The 20,259-nt window shown below is 32.8% G+C and overlaps 1 protein-coding gene across 1 annotated transcript in view; it reads left to right on the top strand.

Moving 5' to 3' along the window:
- Positions 1-12,405, top strand: part of LOC111060049 (O-acyltransferase like protein) — an 89,008-nt gene extending 76,603 nt beyond the window's left edge. The window contains exons 9-11 of the mRNA XM_039442123.1: positions 5,518-5,707; positions 9,883-10,025; positions 12,244-12,405. Coding sequence (XP_039298057.1) covers positions 5,518-5,707; positions 9,883-10,025; positions 12,244-12,405 — 495 coding nt within the window. The remainder of the gene's footprint in view (positions 1-5,517; positions 5,708-9,882; positions 10,026-12,243) is intronic.
- The last annotated feature ends 7,854 nt before the right edge of the window (positions 12,406-20,259 follow it).

Raw genomic sequence — 20,259 nt, forward strand, 5'->3', positions numbered from 1 at the left:
TTTCTTTTTTTCCAATTCAATATTCTAATGAAAGAAATAATAATCTTCTAGAAAGACTTGGAGTACAACAATCTTACCAAATATATCTCATCTTATAAATAGCAAATTTGAGAAATACAATAATTTAGAATGAAAATAATTTTTGTGCAAATTATTGACACTCAAACAATTATTGTAACGAGAGAGTCATTATTCTACACATAAACTATTTTGATTCTAAATTGTATTAATTAGTAAAAAATCATGAATGAATCAACAGTATATTTAGGCAAGTAACGAAAAGTATATGATAACAAGGTGATACAGTAATCATTATTCTGGTTAAATTCATATGAAATTTCAAACCATCTTTTATAATTGTATTTCATAATATTACTATTACTGAATTCGAATACACACGTGCAGCAACCAACAAGATTCAATCAAATATTGAGAGAATGAAAAGAGAGAAGTAATCCTCAGATTGAGAGCATTTCAACCTATCATTCTCCATGATAGCTGAATATTTTCCCGTTGAATCTTCTTTGTTCAATCCTCTATAAATATCTTTAAAAAAATTCTGTTGATGCATAAAATACTCACAGACAAACAAAGATGCAGTCACAATAAAATATAATGATATTTTTGTAAATAAAGTTTTTTATTGCTTTATCAAGCTAATTATTCACATCTACATCTTTCTATTGATGTGATTGATAAGCTCTTTTTGAATATACGTTCTCTTGTATTCATCTTGGATATCTATTCAATAGATATATAGATAAATTATTGAATCCTTGTTATCCATGCAAATAGTAAAATAGAGAAGAAAACTTAACTTTTGGAGCATTCTTTTCTATCGCTACCATTGAGGGGTTATCTTTCCGATTCTTCAATATATAAAATATATAAAATATATAAAGTCAATATATAAAATAATATTGTGCATCACTCATCTCCTAGTCTCAAAAACATTTTTTATCCGCATAGTGCTCCCTTTTCATCCCCACAAAAAAATATTCTCATTTTATTCTCACTGTTCTACTATTTCATTACCCTAATTTGTATGATATTTCATGTTCTACATCTTTCCTCCCATTATTGTTCTATTTCATATAATATTATATACTTTTTATAATCTTAAAATATAAAAATTTTGATGCATTATCCCAATTCTTCTGGAATACTGCCACTTACATTGCTAAAGAAATTCATATCATAGACAAAAGATAGAATAGAATATAATGACTTTTTTATTTATTTGTTGACGTGGCGAAGTTTGGACAGTAATGTCCACTCTACCACTTAATCACGTCGTTAAAGGAAAATACAGATATAATACCGTACAAAATATACGGATATGATAAAAAGAGATAGCATAAGAGAACATCTTTTCTCTATGTTTCCTACAGAGCTGCTTTGAATATTCTCCCTGGTACCATACTATAATTCACTTTGTCTTTTAGTTTAATTAAACAATTTGACTTCTCTCTCATCATTTTTACATATTTTTGTAAATGTACCCGAAATTATCTTTTGTTCATTCTCCTACTAATTTAAAGTTATTTCCTATACAAAACTTATAATACAGAGTTTATAAATGTATTGTATTTGGAGCGCAGGAGCTTAGAGTATGAGCATCATTCAGGTATTTCCGGTGTACAGTAATTAAATTACTAATGAAGCACCAACACACCAACTACTTTATAATTCCAGCTCTAACCTTCAATATAACCTGTTTGAAGTTGAGTGGTAGAGAGGACTTTAAAGTCCTAACTCCGTCTAATAAAGAATTTTTAATCTTTTTAAATGCAATGCGTTCCTTTCTTTGTAAACAGTATTTTACTTTTCTCTTCGTTTACTGTCTTTCCTTTATTTACCACCATTACCTTTGAATACTGAATGATTGACTCGTTTTTGCTGGATCATGCTCACATTAGCGAGTATTTTGTGCGTGGATGATAGGATGAGATTACCATGCCCCCTGACTGGATTCGAACCCAAGACCAAGCGGAGGAAAGATTCACTAACCAGTTACTCTATGCTATTACCATAGAGAAAAGATAGCATAAGAAGACATCTCATTGTATATATTTTTCATGTTCCAAATTTCAGTATTACGTCAAGCCGATTGCCCATTTAGCTATTCTTCGTGAAGCTATGTGACGCTTGTAGTCTCGTATACTGTGCCGTTCATGCACTCTGAATCAGCCAAAACAGTGATAATCGACAATAGTCGATAGTAATCGATAATAAAACAGTGAAATTCGTAACATCAACACCCTATAAAATGTGATATCTTATTATGCTATCTTCTCTTTATTTTTTAAATTCTTCTCTCTCTTTCTCTCTATTTTAAACAGTTGATAGCTATTTATATATTTTTCCAGAACATTTGAATTACAAGGAATATTTATCACTCTTTTATCCAATTCTGTTTGCCAATTAATTAATTCATATCTGAGTTTGTACACTAGCTCTTTCACTCGCAATTCATTCCTTGCTCTTTGCTGTTTAACTTCCCCTTCTCTTTTCACCATCCTCTCCCTTATCTCGCTCGCTCCTTCTCTCTTTTATTCTATCCCTTGTTGCTTTGTCCTATCTTCTCTCTTTTTTGATAGTTTTCACTTTTCTCTCTCACTTTCACCTCGTGTAATTTTCAACTCATTTTCCTTTTTTTTTTCTCTCTCCAATACCGTATTCTATTTCTTCCTCGTCTTCCTTTTCCTCTTCGTCATTTCCTCCACCTCCTCCACCTTTTCCTCCTCCTCCTCCTCCTTCTCCTCCTTCTCCTCCTCCACCACCCTCCATCCTCTTCATCCTCCTTCTTTCTAGCATCTACTCTCATAGTTTTCATTGTTCTCCTCACCTTTTACTTCTCGTACTTCTTCTTACACGTCTTTCGTCATTATGTAGAGGATCGTACAATTTATTGGCTATGGAGTTTGGACATCCCCGTCATAGAGCTATTCTTTTATTTCGTATTTTTTGTTGTTTTTACTGTTGTACCATACAAATAAGAAAAACGCTTTCAATGAAATGAATAAAAGTGCCTCCATTTACGAATCAAGAATACAGCATACATTCATACAATGAACGCAGTAGAATTATTTTCATGAACCCTTTCTGAATGAAAGAATGGCAATATATATTTTAAAACTACACCATCATTTACGGTAATTACCAAAAAAATTGTCTGTCAGAAGTGGGCTCTCAAGTTTATTCATTCATCTCTTGTACAACATAGAAAATCAAATTGACAATGTACATACAAAAATTATTACAAGAAATAGAATGTGGAGCTCACAAGACTTACGTCCGTTCGTGAGCTTCAAAAAGAAATAGATTACAAAAAATTTATAAACAAAGTGGCACTGTTTTCATAGAGAAGATGAATAATGCACAAAACAGACAAATAGTAATGAGATATGATATTAATGTAAAAATATACATTAATGTAAACTAATTGATTAGTAAATCATTGATTACTAATTGATTAGTAAATTAGTAACTAATTGGTTAGTAAACTAATATTTATTATGTAAACTAATGATAAGGGTATTTAGTACTGTTTAAGTATTTAAGTAGTATAAGGATATTTTAGTAAAAAGATACTGAGAAATGACCTTCAAATAAACGTCCAGACAGAATTAACTGCGTTTGTCGTCTGTAAAGCACAATTATTGATAAATAAGCTTGCAATTCCTTCCCATATTTCACTTCGCATTTATTCCACTGCTTTTCCATATTCAATTTGTCAATTCAATTCAATTTATTCAATAACTTTATACATTACGTAGTATGTGAAAACAAAGTAAACGCAATATATTAGATTGTAACATTAATATGGAAAACAAGTAAAAAGTAAATGAATAACTCCATGCTTGGACTTGGATTGTCTTCTGATAATCGATTAGGAAAATAATAACAATACTTTATTGACACTAGATAAAATATAATAAAATCTAGTTACTAAAAAATATTCTACTGACTTTGCCCTTTCTAATTTCCACTGAACTGTATTGCAGTGAGTGGGAAAGCATTTATTGCTCAATTTGATGGTATTTGTGATCCAAGGGTCGTTTCCACAGTCTATGCTTAAACTGAATTTAATCAGATGGAAACTCAAAATGTACTACATTATATTGAATGAGACTTGATATCCATATTATGGATTCAATCCAGTTTAAAATAAAATTTAGTTTAAACTGGCACTGTACAAACGTCAGGTCTGTACGTTACCAACTCTTAGGGCCGGGCTCCGAGCTCGGGATTTAGCCAAGTTCTAGACTTCAAACAACTGGAGTCAGAAAATTGACTTTCCAAAACGGGGCGTAGTCGCAGTCTACGTTTAAATTTAAATTTCGAAAAAGTAGAAAATTGAACAAAAATAGAATAAAGAGACAATAGTGTAGAGTTTCAGCAATTTTGAATTATTTTAGGAATGTTTCATTTTGTCAAGGAAAACGTTTCCAATTATAGAAATAGGAAAATAGAGATTATCATAAAAACTGCGACTACGCCCCGTTTCGGAAAGTCAATTTTCTGACTCCAGTTGTTTAAAGTCTAGAACTTAGCTAAATCCCGAGTAGTCCAGTCAATATAGACATAAAATAGGGGGTGTGCTTACAATTTATATTGTAGTTCTGATTTTTTAATATACCATTCGGGTACATAAAAGAAGTCCAGAACCAATTTCTTCATGCAAAATTTCCTTGTGCTAGGTACAGAGTGGCCCAAAAACCTCGTATTTTCGGCTCATTTTCCAGTTTTCAGCTATTTCTACCAAATCGTAATCTGACAGAAAAATTTGCCCTCGCATTTTTTTGAGTTTATAAAATTTTAAATGAAATGAAATCATTCGGAACCATCTATCTCCAATGAGTACTGAGTTATGATTTTTCAAAAATGCGTGAAATTTGAAGAAAACATCAATTTTGATGAATTTTAGTTTTTGATCATCAATATCTTTCCATTGTTACCATTTGGATGTATAATTCAAAATCCCTCTGAGCGTATTCTTGTGCTCTACAATCTGAAATCAGGTAGAGCGCTCTATCTCATATAGATTTCCATGCACAACTGACAACAATGCTCCTTGTATTGTGAAAAACACCTAATTTTCAGCTTCAACCATCATCACCAACTACATTGTCCTCACATTGATATTTCGCACAAAGATATAAGTTCATGAGATTATGTTCTATGAGAATCACCTGTTAGATGCACTTCATATCAGTATTTCCTAGTGGAGAGGCGCGCTTGAGGACAACTCAAGGTTCAACATTTCAAACACTTAGAACTTTTGTCACAATGTTCAGATTTTATTGTGCTACACTTCATTCTTCTCGGCTACGGCCGATCTATGATTCTATAATCCAATTTGGCCGAAAAATGATATATGTGACTTTTGTGACCTTCTCATCCTGGAATGGAAGGGGAGGAGCATTGCCTACCATGACCTCTCTCTAGATCCGTCAATGATTGGATGTATTCTTGAGTGAATTTATTTCATGAATATGATTTGTATTTTTTCAGGGACAACTGACTCTTGGCTGGTTTATTTCGTTGTGCCTATTGTACCAATCCATTGTCAGCCCTGCCAAGATGAGTGACAGACATTATGTTTACGATAGAATAGATGCTGCCAACTACGCTGCTTTTGCACCAATCACTTGGTGTTTATTCTTCTCCTGGGTCATATTCTGTGCACATACTGGAAATGGAGGTGAATGATCTTTAAACCTAATTTATAGAATATCATATTTTTACAGCTTTCGAATATTGTGGTATAGTATAAGGCACCTTTTTTCAAGCCTAAGGCGGGATGCACACCGGAGAAACGCGTTTCGTGAAAAAAGTTTCAGGAAACGTGAAACGAAAGTTGCTCGCAATCGACTGATAAGATTAAGCAGGGAACGTTTCTTCTGTATGCATGCGCGAGTGAAACGGATTGCATGAAACAAGTTTCATGAAAGAGGGCTTCACGAAATGCGTTTCTCCGGTGTGCATCCCGCCTAATGGTTGACAGATTAATAAATCAAATTCATTGTATTGTTACGGATTATCACTCTACTGAACTGGTTCTAGAGTTGTAAACCCCTAGAGTTGTAAACAAAAAAGGTAAATCAGTTCCATAGACAATAGGGACCTGTCAATCATCTGCCCTGCTGCCCCATTCCGGCTCTGCAGGACCCTGCGGCTCTCATCACTCTGTCTCACTCATAGTTTCCATCTCTGTTCCTCCTCCATATCACTCACGAGCATGACTTGTGTGAATTCCATAACACTATGTTTTATTCCTTCTGATGTATAGCACCTTCTAGGGCTGATTAATGAGTCGATAAAAGCTAGTGACTTTAGTGACTAGGAACTAGTCAATTATTTCTTGCTATTGGCATTACTTAAATGAATAATCAAGTGCTTCAAGCTCACGTAAAATTCTTGAACAAAAGCTTGGTCTGTCAGCTGATAAGATTATATCAGCTGATAAGAGCAGTGCATACAGCTGACTCAAATCTTAGTATTAGCAATTGCTAGCTTTAATTCAACCGACCTATTATTTTTAATGAACTAATAACAAGTACCCTATGCTATTTTTCATAAAAACTTAGACCTGACAAATAGACATAGACATAGACACATCTGTTCTATTCCTTGTACAAGTTATGTACAGAAATGAAATTCCAAATTAGTTCTCTGATTCCAGGAGGTTATAATAATTATCATCAGAAATTGCATTTATTCTAATCCTAATTAATGTCTAAATATCATTAAACGAAAATCCAAATTAAGCAAGGGTGAGCATACCTGACTGGCAATTAGGAGGTACCGGGTTCGATTCTCGGGCTGGTAAATAATTTTTGGATAGTAGCTGTCATCGAATTTTATCTAGCAGTAAACCCGGTTTTCAATATTTGCAGTAGCAGAAGTCTCCGGGGTGATTTACAGAATTTAATTTGGATTTTCGTTCAATATTGATTAAAATTATCATTATTGTGTATAGAAACTAAATGTGAACAAATACTCTCCGAAATAATGCGGAATTGAGAACTTGTTTGTTCTCAAGCGCTTCAGTTGGAAACACGGTTGTGCTCCGTCTAGTGCTGGAAACATCTTAAATAAGAATATATATAATTATAGAGTTTTTCAAATAAAATAAAGAGAAAACGTAAGCTTCCATAAATTGGGAACTGTACTCGTGTGTCAGAGTCCGTATTGTCAATTCTGATTCAATCTTACAATCTTTGACAATGAAATCGCTTCATATCTTGCAATTTGCAACTCATCGCAATATTGTGCAACTTTTCATAAGACCCTACTCAACTTTACTTGTATTTCATCAAATTGATATTTTTATCTAAATAATATGGAATAGAGTGAATTATAGTCAAAATTATAGAGTAAAATATAGTCAACTCGGTCTCTGCTTTTCTCAGCCAGCTATACTATTCTAAACTATAAAATTACATCTGCTTGACTGTTTATACTACCCACACTATCTGCTTGCAACTGGTGGGCCTGTTATCAATCAATCAATCAATCAATCATTAAACATAAAACAACTTACAGAAAAGTACCACAGGCTTAAGCCCAAAACGGTTCCAATTCTAATCAATATGACAGTCCACATATCATATTCTCAGAGAGTATGGAATGAATTTTTAGAGATTATAAAATGTTACATTATCTCTTACTATTAAACAAATAATATTTAAAACAAATTTCTTATGCATGTGATCTGAAAACATCACAGCCAAATTGAATTCAATTAATTGCATTCATGTAAATTACATGACATAGATTCATATATGTGTTATGAGCTGGTTGAATGCGTTAATAAGCTCATTCAAATTTTAGAAGATGAAGATTAATGTTATGTCCAGCAATCTTTGTAGCTCCGTGTCTGGTTTTTGTCATCTGTCTGTTTGACAGATGGCAAAACGTCACCCATCTTCTTCACCTGCCTAATATATGATTATCTTCTGTTTGGTTGTGAAGGTGATACATTGATAGATATTAAATAAAAACGACTTGATATTGTCAAAACCACTAGTTGACTAGTGTATTCAAGCTAGTCAGATACTACAGTCCACCGCACGAATATAGTCTGATGGAAATTGGAGCCCCCTCACCCGACAACTCATAGACGTTCAAATCAAATCAGTTTTATTTTGACATCATACACAATAATGACACTTTACATTACGTAAAATTTTGTAGATTATAAACTTATCCAACTAGGAGAATGAATTTTGTTAGCAATCATACAAAATTATGATTTACAATAACTGGTCAAGACAAAAATAATACTTGCTAAATTATAAAAAAATTGTTTGCGAGTAGGAGTCTGTAATTGTGAAAGAAATTTCGGTAATGCTACTACATTCACTCGCATATTCTATCACCAATCATGCAATTAAAGAATAGAAATTTTATGTACTATGTTTTATAATTATAAGCCATTTAAAAATGAGTTTTTCGAATGGAAAGATTTTTCGAATGGCACATTGTTGAAAACTTTGCCAATGTGTCAAGTGTGTGAGTGATCAACTCTTATTTGACAACGTTGCACTCATCAAACTATATGGCATTTCCATCAAACTATGTTCGAGCGGTTGACTATAGTTTCGGTCGTTACCAAAGCTATCGGATTATCGAATCAACGGTAGCTTCGTAGTTATTAAAGTAAACTGGAAGTTTGAATATATTTAGTTTAGTTGGTTGGTTGGATAGTTTGAATATATTTGAACTAAATATCAAGCTTTATAAAGGTCGAAAAATAAGAGTTCATATAGTGAGGTCCACGTTATAATGGCAGTGTTTGATTAGCAATGGTATTGCTATCCTTGTCTATCATTCAACAAAGCAGATAACGCTATCACTTTCTCGCTTTGCTCTGTTGCCAGATAATCTTTAAACAATTTGGAATTAATAATTAATTAACAAAATATTGCATCTTAATCATTGAAATTCATTATGAAATTATTGAAAAATATAATCTCTTGCTTAATAAAATCGATTATTTCAACGAGAATGAACCATTAATATTACATCAATAAACCAGTATCAACTACCGTCTATAGAAGGCATTGACAAGACAGAGAATCGACAACGTTGTTCTGCTATCTTTCTCCAATGCTATTTTAACGCGGACCTCACTAAAGTATTGATGAAGCCCTCCAATTGGCCATCAGCTGTTGCCCAAAGAAGGTTGAGCTCTAATGCCATTGGCCAATACTAGACCGAGAATAATTGAGCATGTCTCAGCCAATACCAGTTGAGCTCAACCTCCATTGATCAACAGGTAACGTCCAATCGTAGTGCTCCACTCACACTATTATATTTTCTGCTATTCAAGTTTAAATTAATTGTTACAAGCTACTGTTCAAGTAACTATTATGCTTTCAGTTCACAACGGATTGATAATGGTGTAACAACCGGAACCAATAGCCCACATTGTTTTGATGATTCAGTGGTTTTGACAATATCAAGTAGTTTTCATTAAGTATCATAAAAACTCCTCTCACTTATTTATTATTTGAAGATTTATTCAGATAACTTATCCTCTTCATCCTTCTACTAACTTACCTATTTACCTCAATCAATTTAGTTCTTCATTAGTCGAACTGCACTGTACAGCAATCTGATCAGTGAAATAAGCTGATCGAGGATGATAACCAGTAAATTCTCGAACCAAATTGAATAGCGAGGTGAACTAAATAAAATTGGTTAAATGCTTGAGTTAGAATTGGTGTTATTACATTCTTCCATTTCCATAAATTGAATAAACACAGTTTTATCTTTGTCGCATCCACATTTATAACATATTTATGTGACAAAAATACAACTGTGTTCCTTCAATTTTCGAGTTAAACTAATTTTGAAAATGTTCTGTTCCAGGTTACCTATGCAAACTGTTCTCTTGGAAGGGATTCCAAATTTGTACAAGGCTATCCTATACGTTCTATTTAACCCAGTTCCCAGTATTCTTCTATTTCGTTGGTCAAGTGAGGGCTCCTATGCACTACTCATTTTTCCTTCTGGTAAGTTATTCTCTATAACATTAAATACTAACATTCCTGTGGATAAAATACATGTTCCTATCAATTATGTCACGAGGCAGAATACAAGATTTACTCTATAACATTGAATAATAATATTCCAGTGGATAAAATACATGATCCTATAAATTCAATCATGAGGCAGAATACACGATTTACTCTATAGCATTGGATAATAACATTCCAGTGACTAAAATATATGATCCAATAATTTTTTTAATGAGGCAAAATGCAAGATGTAAATAAATTCCTGATGATATTCACTGGGTTGACTCAGAGTTAGGGTACCTACAAACAGAACGGTCAGGTCGATATTTAGCTTTCAGTTAACGTCGTGCTTGCTATCAATCTTTCATGTAACATTGTAGAGCATGAGAGTGGACAGAACGATTAAGTCTCGATCTCATTTCAGCACGATAACACCCAAATATTTTCCTTAATTGCCAGCTGATTAGTGGCATCAACCGAAACTGAGAGCTGAACCACGATCCATTCGTTCTTTTCGAACCTGTAGACTAGCTACACACACATCGATTTTCGGTCGTTCGATATTTTGCCGTCCTTATAAATTATATTAGATTGAATCAAACTTGACAAACATCATCAGTTTGAGATCATCTGTTTAATCTAATAGAATTTATGAGGACGGCAAAAATCGTACGTCCAAATTACGATATGTGTGGCAACTGGCTTTAGAGTAATTATTATTGAGAAAACTCAGAATCCTTACACAGGATCAATTTTGTTATTGAAAATATATATGATTTGCTTATTAGATCAGCAGTATTTGTAATATTGAATTAACTGACTTTAGCTATCAATATATATTATATAATACGAAGAAATTAGTTTCGATACCGTACCTACTTTGTATCATTTGCAAAGAGAGTTGTTAAATATTAGGAAGGTTCATATGTTTGTGAAAGAAAAACCCAGAATTCAAAAGAAGAAACAAGTTTATTACAATGTTATCAGTTATTCTGTGAAGTAATGATGCATACAATTCATTCATATGGAATACCATGTGTGTGTAGAATTACATAATAAATTTAATACATATAATAAGGAGTTAAATGTTAGAAGTAGCCTAAAATAAAAAAATATTTGAAGTGAACATCTACAACAATATAAATCGATAAGTGTCAAAAAGATAGAGTAATACAGATAACTACACTAATACTTGAATGATGTGATGAAAGTCCTGTAATAAGTGCGATAATATACAAAGTAAAAGCTCCCTCATTGAATGTCATTGGTGGATGAAATTATGAATGAATGAGTAAATACGTATTTGATGAATATTAAGTTTATTAGAAGCTAGTAATTCTAAAGTTCTAATCGGCTTAAAATGCTGATTCTGTAATGCATATATAGCATTACATACAGCACTACATAAACAATGAATCACTTACAATCATTAAGCTTATGTATTCATAATAATTAACTATTCGTGTTATAATAACAGTTATAACATTATAGACAATATTAGCCTACTATTGTATGTGATATTATCAATTTTTATAAGAATTAAAATTAATTTTTCTGATATTTTACAGAAAATTTACAGATTGACTAGATTGAACTCGTGCAATGCAAGACGTCGCTTGCTTGCTTTCCTTATAGTAGTAGAGAGGACTTGTACATGTAATTTTTATGTACAAAACACACGAGCAATCTAAATTTGAAGCATTTATATGAAATAAACTAATACATTGCGTTAATACTAATACCAAAAGCATTGACACCACGCATATAATTATAAAGCTAGTTTTTAAAACTTAACTGATAAAATTATTTTGAATTCAAAAGTAAATAATATATAAATGTTTGAATGTTGTTAGATTTTTTTCAGCCCAATATGCTCCATATTTGGTTTGATTTCTCAGCATATTATTATTTTTTATTTATTTATTATTTTTACAAGATGACTGACCGAGAGAGAAAAACTAAGGATACTCCTTATACTATTTCTCTCACAAATTTAAATAATATTTTAAAAGTCCGAAATAGGTTTATGATTTCACTCTTCTTAAATTAAGTCCATTTTTACTCGTTAACAACAAAAACTGAAAATCTTTAATTTTGACGCTTGAAAAACTGGATAAAAATTACACTAAAATTACCATTAAAATTTTTTGCGTACCTAATTTAAAAAAATGATATTCATTCCACTAATCATAATTTCAATTCCAATTCACAGTTCGATATGAAGGAGCTGGCTTTGATAATCATCTCTTCCATTCTGCTGACATTGCTATTCGAGATGCCATTCCAAAATATCAGATCGATATTGCTCAAAAAGTCGTCAAGGACAACAGTCATCTCACCGCCACAAATCAAGCCTGACTCAGCCAAGGAGTAGGCCTATATTAATAAACCCATACCTCACATTGTGGAGGAGCATCAGACTGATTAGTGAAGTGATGTGTGTGAAAACAATTATGTTTCTATCTTAGTTTAGTTACTGAAGCTCAGAGAGTTTTTTCTTATACCGGTATAACGAGCATGTTATACCATGAACACTAGTTTGTGAAATAATATATTACATGAACATTGTAGGATAATTATTACTTGTAACATCATTATTATTATAAGCTATAGTAGGTAGTTCATTGAACTGTAGTTCAACACTATAAAGTCGGATAGTTTTAGAGTAGAGATTGATATAAAGTACAATAAGTATTTCTAGGAAAAATATGAATATAATTTCATAAGAGTAATAAGAATGTGGAATGTACATATTTGAAGATTGAGTATTCTTGTAACTTTCATGTTGCATGAAATCAGTGATTTGGTATTTTTATAAACTTTTATAATTTATTTCATCGTACTATCATCAATTATTGTCATTGTCATTTGACGATTATGATATTTAGTTGTAAGTCAATTTGCGTGAACGTCCAATGGAAATCATAACTCTTTTCATGATTGGAAATGCTTATTTAGCCACACAATCTATATAATTATCTTGTTTTATCTATTTCTCAATTTAATGAACGGTCTTCAAATGGAAATGTACGTTTAATAATATTGTATGTAGACTTGATTTATAAAAAAATACACATTAATTTATAAAAAGTTGATAAGTTCACACGAATAGTCATGAAAATTTATCATTTCACTCTCAAATTAAGTAATTGTTATTATGAAATCTTCAATGGTTGATGATAATTTGATCAAATTAATGAATGATCTCTCAAATTTGAAATAAGATTGAAGAGCTACTGAGGAATAGATTTAATATGATACAGAAACAATGGTAATTTGATCTGGATCCTCACATATCAGTATCAGGTTAAGTGAAAAATTATTTCCATCAGTTATAACGGTACTATTGCCACTCAGCCCGGCTGAGCGAGTTTGAATAGTCCCATTATAAATCATGCGGAGAATATTTTCTCTGGAACAACAACGATAAGTGGGAATCCAGCCTAATTATATAATGTAACTATTTCAAACCTAAAAGTGATAGTAAGATTCTTTATCAAAATTTTGTATTGATTATGCAATAAGAATAACTGTAAATGAGAAAAGAATGAATTAGGACTTATTTCAAATGAACGGAAATTAATTTGATGAAAGTGAATAGAATATTTTTCACTTCGTGTTTACAAAAAATACTTTGAAAAGCTCTTCTTGTAAATCAATGATTAGTTGATAAGATATGTAAATAGTATTGATGAATTTGTTCACGTTTTGAGCTGTGATTAAAGTATACAAGAAGGTGTATATTTTCAATCTATTTTAAACCATTTTTGATTATCCTGGATATTTTTCCAACTGGAAACTTCTTTGTTTTCGGAAATTTTATAATTCAATATTGGAAGAATTGATGGTGATGTTGTGAAATCTCTCCATAATAAGAAAACAAAGATATTGTCAAATTTCACTAAAAATTTATTAAAAACTTTAAAACAGAACCATGGTTTCACGTAGTTAACCAACGCATCATCAGCTGTACTGAGGAATGAGGATACAGAAACATTCTTAACCTAATCTTAGTAGTCTAGAGCTCCTAAATAATTGGGTGGCAATAACTAAAGTAATGAAAGTAATGAATATTATACATGATATCAAAATATATTCACCTTTGTAATTATTTTCTAGGTAAAATTAAATTTTCTTTTAGTAAAAGGGATAATTTTTTTCTTTTTTATGACCACTCTCTTTTTCTGTATCCTCATTCCTCAATACAATTTATGATGCGTTGGTTAACTACGTGAAACCATGGTTCTGTTTTAAAGTTTTTAATAAATTTTTAGTGAAATTTGACAATATCTTTGTTTTCTTATTATTCAATATTGGGATCAATATGATTTCTTCTCTCCATTTTTCTCTCTCCTTTTTCTTCTACCTATTCTTCTTCTTCCACTTCAGTGTTTAAGAAACTTCTCCACCATTCTAAGTCCATCATTCACTGTAAATGTATTCTTCCTCTTGAATTTCAAAGTCAGTTCAAGATTAATTCCTTTTTCATCTCCTTCTTCATCTTGTTTTTCTCTTTCTCCATCATCATTTCCTTCTTGCTCCTGCTCGTTCTCCTGCTCTTGCTCGTTCTCCTGCTCCTGCTCATTCTCCTGCTCTTGCTCATTCTCCTGCTCTCGCTCACCCTCCTGCTCTCCCCCACCATCCTGCTCTTCCACACCCTCCTGCTCTTCCTCACCCTCCATTTCATCATCGCTCACTTCAATTTCTTCTTCATCCATTTCATAATCTTCAATATCGATATCTTCATCATCATCGTCATCATCTTCCTCGTTTACCGTGTTAGCCGCCATCTCTCTTCCATCTCCTACACTCCGTTGTTGGGCTTCCTGCATGAAAAAGTAACATATTTTATTACATACAGTGACACATATTCATGTATCATCATAGCTTTTTTAATTTCCTTGCCCTATTAACATAGGTAAGGAAAGTATTGCTATCCGAAAAAAATTAAAGTACCTCAATTTCTAAATTTCTATACGTTTCAAGGTCCCCTGAGTCCAAAAAAGTGGTTTTTGGGTATTGATCTGTATGTATGTGTGTGTGTGTGTGTGTGTGTGTGTGTGTGTGTGTGTGTGTGTGTGTGTGTGTGTGTGTGTGTGTGTGTGTCTCAATATCTCATCTCTCAATTAACGGAATAACTTGGAATTTGGAACTTAAGGTCCTTACACTATAAGGATCCGACACGAACAATTTCGATCATATGCAATTCAAGATGACGGCTAAAATGGCGTAAATGATGACAAAAACAGGATTTTTCGCGATTTTCTCAAAAACAACTCAAACAATTTTGATCGAAATTATACATAAAATAGTCTTTGATAAGCTCTATCAACTGTCACAAGTCCTATATCTGTAAAGAATCCAGGAGCTCCGCCTTATCTATGCAAAGTTTGATTTTTGATTTTCAATAATGAAGCTTCAGATACAATTTTAACGGAAAATTTCAAGTGGAAAAGATTGAACATGGAAATATCTACAATTAATAGTCAGTAACATTTTTACCTAAAATTGAAAATAAGTTCGAAATTCGAGTAAATGGAATTATTCAATTGCAAACTGTTGGCAACGGTTGATTCTATTAGATCATTCACTATTAAGAGATAGCAGACTTCGAGTGTCGCCAGCGTTATTGTACTGTCACCAGCTGGCTCAGATCTTCGAATAGTAGACTTGAGATGCGTGTGAACACTTGCGTCAGGTGATCAATTCTCATAACGGCAAGGAAAGTTGTGTGACTGCGCCAAACCAGATTTTTCATGAAGACTTCAAGTAGTATCTCAATTATTAGGAAATTAATACTCTTCAATGTTTGTTACTATTACGAACTGTTTCTTAATAATCACTTTTGAACAATTAAATTACGACATAGCAGTCAAGTATATATAAATAAAAGCTATTAGCGTCTACTGACATTTGTGGAGCTCATTCGGACACTGGGTTCTTCCTAAACACTCTGTGCCCCAGCGCCAGCACTCCACAAATGTCAAGTAGAAGCTATCCAATAGCTTCCATTACTTTTAAATACCAGACTGCTATGTCGTTATTCAATTATTCAAAAGTGATTAGGGAATTAAATACGCTATGAATGGATAGATTGTGCCACATGATTAACATAATTTTAGATCACTTGATTCTAGTGCAGTAAGCAGTGGAGAAGGAAATATTAGATAGACAGTTATAAAGAACATAAAACATCTCACTCCAATAATGTCATCTCCCCCTCCCCACCGAGTTCAACACCAGCCCCCCGAATAAAAAACATACATCCATTATATAATGCACATATTCTGCACCAAAACACATACACCAAAAATCAAGTCTATCCTCTCTTTTTATACAGATTCTATATTCGGAATATTTTGATCACAAAGTAGTGCTGAAACTCTATTTGGAATATTAAGCAAATTATTACGGACAACTCTTGCTATATTAAACGCATCGCGCTGTTCCGAAGCCAATTGCTTGTTCTTACTTCGCCTATGTTCAATCAATTATAAATTATGGAATCCTGGCCTGGGGTGGAGCATCCTCATTCACTTTGAGAGCTGTCGGAATTGCACAGCGAGCAATCATAAAGACTTGCTTGAACCAGGATAGTCGCTATCCGACAGAACTGACCTATCAAGAATTTCAGGTCCTTGATGTGCGACAGCTATACATAAAATCATTTTTAATTTTCATCCGGAGTAATAAAAATGCAATATTTAATCCTCTTATCCATCCCTATCAAACACGAAATATGAATATATTTGGAATTCTACAACCCAGATTAGTTAGCAATTGGAATAGATTTAATAGTCATTACATATGCCACATTCTTTATAGAAATATAGCTGCCTACATAAAGCAAATAGAACCCCTTAGCCTTAACATATACAAACGATTTTTAAAATATGTGGTTATTTGAAACCGGCAGGGATGTCGCTGATCAGCTCATCTACTCCTCTTACCGATTTTGAAACTATGTATATATTTTTCTTGTATTCATCATCATGTATATGAATTAGATAAAAATCTTATCTGTCTATCTATCATCATCATATATATGAAAGTATATATATCATCAATATATTGCTCATAATTTATCATTGTTCAAGTTCTAAATTTTATTTTGTGTGCCATGTTAAAGCTATATACCATAATAGTTATATTGTACTACTTCAATTCAAAACATATACTTTCTCCACTACATTTAACCAACTTTTATTTTTCAAATTATACTGTATTGTAAATATTTATAATTTTCTTTTTATTATCAATTGTTTTTCATTGAAAACTCTTTCCCCACACACAGACTTGTCTATGTGGGGAAAATTCACAAGTATTTATATTATTTATACATGTGTACTGTATTTGTAATGATTTCTGTGAATAAACTCAATTTGAATTTGAATTTGAATTTCTGAATGGAATTTAAAAGAGTCGTAAAAGAGAATGAACCTAAGAGTTTTGCAAAAAGGGTAGTAAATAAGGATGGAATAATAGCAATAACTAATATTTAGCCCAGAACAAGCTGAGAAAGCTGGAAAAGTCATCAAGGTGAGAAAGTGATAACTTTTCTCACATTTCTTGTCTAGTTCATGAAGGTATATCAAGATACATCAAGATAATAGTCCAGTCATTTATACATTTTAGCTTGCAATATAAAATTATATAATTATTAACTCTGCCATCTTAAGCTTCTGCAAACAGATTAGGGAAATTCATTCCTGTTCAGGAGATATGACCCCCTAAATATGTCGAAAAACGCAAATTGGTCAGTTCATTATTTTTATCATTTTTCCGGGGAGAAAAATGTCATTATCAACTCTGCCTTCTTATACTCAGTGATACGAGGAATCGGAATCTACAAACAGATCAGCGAAATTCTTCCCCGTTCAGGAGATATGATCCCTTAAAATGTAGTGAAAAACGGAAATTGGCCAGTACATTATTTTTCTCATTTTTTCGGGAAAGATAATATCATTATCAACTATGCCTTCTTATGCTCCTCGATGCGAGGAATCTGAATCTGCAAACAGATTAGCAAAATTCATTCTTGTTCAGGAGATATGATCACTTAAATATATTTAAAAACGCAAATTGGTCAGTACATTATTTTCTTAATTTTTTTTGTGAGGAATAAGAACATTAAATACCACGCCTTCTTATGCTCCCTGATGTGAGGAATCTGAATCTGTAAAAGAAATAGCGAAATACTACCCCGTTCAGGATATATGCCCCCCTGAAATATAATGAAAACCTCAAATTGGTCAGTACATTATTTTTCTCATTTTTTCTGGAGAAATCCAAATCTGTGAACGGATTGGCAAAATTCATTCCCGTTCAGGAGATATGACTCCTTAAATATGTCGAAAAACGAAAATTGGTCAGTTCATTATTTTTATCAATTTTCCGGGGAAAATAATATCATTATCAACTTTGCCTTCTTATGCTCCTTAATGCGAGAAATCGGAATCTGCAAGCGGATTGGCAAAATTCATTCCCATTCAGGAGATATGACCCCTTAAATATATTGAAAACCTCAAATTGGTCAGTTCATTATTTTTATCATTTTTTCGGGGAGAAAAATATCATTTTCCTACAGATACCCTGAAAAGTGGCCATTTCTGCACTGATTGCAGGCCGCAAAGAATCACTTTTCCGCTCTAGTGCGCAAAGTAATACTTTGCGTACTCCAGATTTGCAGCATGACAACGCAAAATAGTTAGTAGGTTATATGGAGCACCAGTGCAGCAAAATCAAAATTATGTTGGTAACACTGACTGTGGTGCACGTTATAATATTAAGGCAGTGGACAATAGTGGATGACAGCGACAGCCACCACATGAGTGCCGCCTTTATTCATTTACTACTCATTATTCAATTATTTTAAATAAAATAAGGTTTTTATTAATAATAAAATTACACAGACAACCATTTGATGGATTTCAGGGAATTTTACCCATAATTACCCACTTTTCATATTCAATGGTAACTGTAGGAAAAATTTAATGTGAAATACGTGCGCAAAGCTCCTCTGCTGCACTCAAGAAACCATTCCGCCCTCGCCTACGGCTCGGGCGTAAACGTTTCATCGGTGCAGCAAACTGTCACTTTGCGTACTAGTTGCACAAATAACTATATCAACTATGCCTTCTTATGCTCCATGATACGAGGAATCGGAATCTGCAAACAGATCAGCGAAGTTCTTTCCCGTTCAGGAGATATGATTCCTTGAATATAGTAAAAAACGCAAATTGGTCAGTACATTATTTTCTTCATTTTTTCTCAAATCGTAGTTCTAATTTTTTTATATTATTTTAATGAAAACTAAATTTATTCAATTGATGTCAAATAATGATTGTGTTCTACCTATACTACGTACAATATTACATTTGACTTGGAGGAATATACGACGCAGAGAAATGGAGGGATATCAGCCAATTACAGTGATGTATAGAGTCATAGGAAGAAGCGCATTTGCCAATTTGTCGATTAGACACAGTCGACTCAATGCTTTCAGAGAGGAAACTTTGTATAACATGAGCGCTTCGAGTACCAACTAGAAATAAGAGAACGCTGGCCGGTTCAGAACGACACCATCGCCGCCGTTGTATCATACCGCTCTATGCTTTCGCTGCTGCGCATAATTATGTCCCTCCCAAGTGAAATTTAATTTTGTACGAAGTAAAGATGAACAGTTCAAGGTAGGTTTTGAACAATTGGTTGAATTTACCTGGTTAATTGCCTCATATTGCTTCAATTGATTATCCACATCAATGGTGAAGTAGATAATTTCTGCGAGCTGAGTGTGCATTGCTGCCATCTTCGCCATTAAATTATTTTTGTCTCTTCTGAGTTGCTCGAGAGAGTCACGATCCATATCTGATTATCTGAAGATTGCTCTATAAGGACTCGGGCAAATTTTGAGCCGGCACTGAAAAGTAAAAATAGAATTTTAAGAATTGAGTTCTGAAAAATAATGATGATATAGATGATTCACTATCAACTATAATTATTCCCGAATTATATTTTACAATTCAATCAAAATTCAACACAAATACCCAATGCAAATAAAAATACAAAAATAATATACAATCAAAATACAAATTTCTAATAAAAATACAAAAAACAAAATTCATGGTGGGGTGTGCTGAATAGAATGAGAGGAGAAAAAATTCCCAGCCAACTATGGTTGTGATAGTCTGGTGGAGGGCGAAAGTGAGATAAGGAGGGTGAAGTGGAT

Source organism: Nilaparvata lugens, chromosome X (genome assembly GCF_014356525.2).
Source record: "Nilaparvata lugens isolate BPH chromosome X, ASM1435652v1, whole genome shotgun sequence".
Classification (NCBI taxonomy): domain Eukaryota; kingdom Metazoa; phylum Arthropoda; class Insecta; order Hemiptera; family Delphacidae; genus Nilaparvata; species Nilaparvata lugens.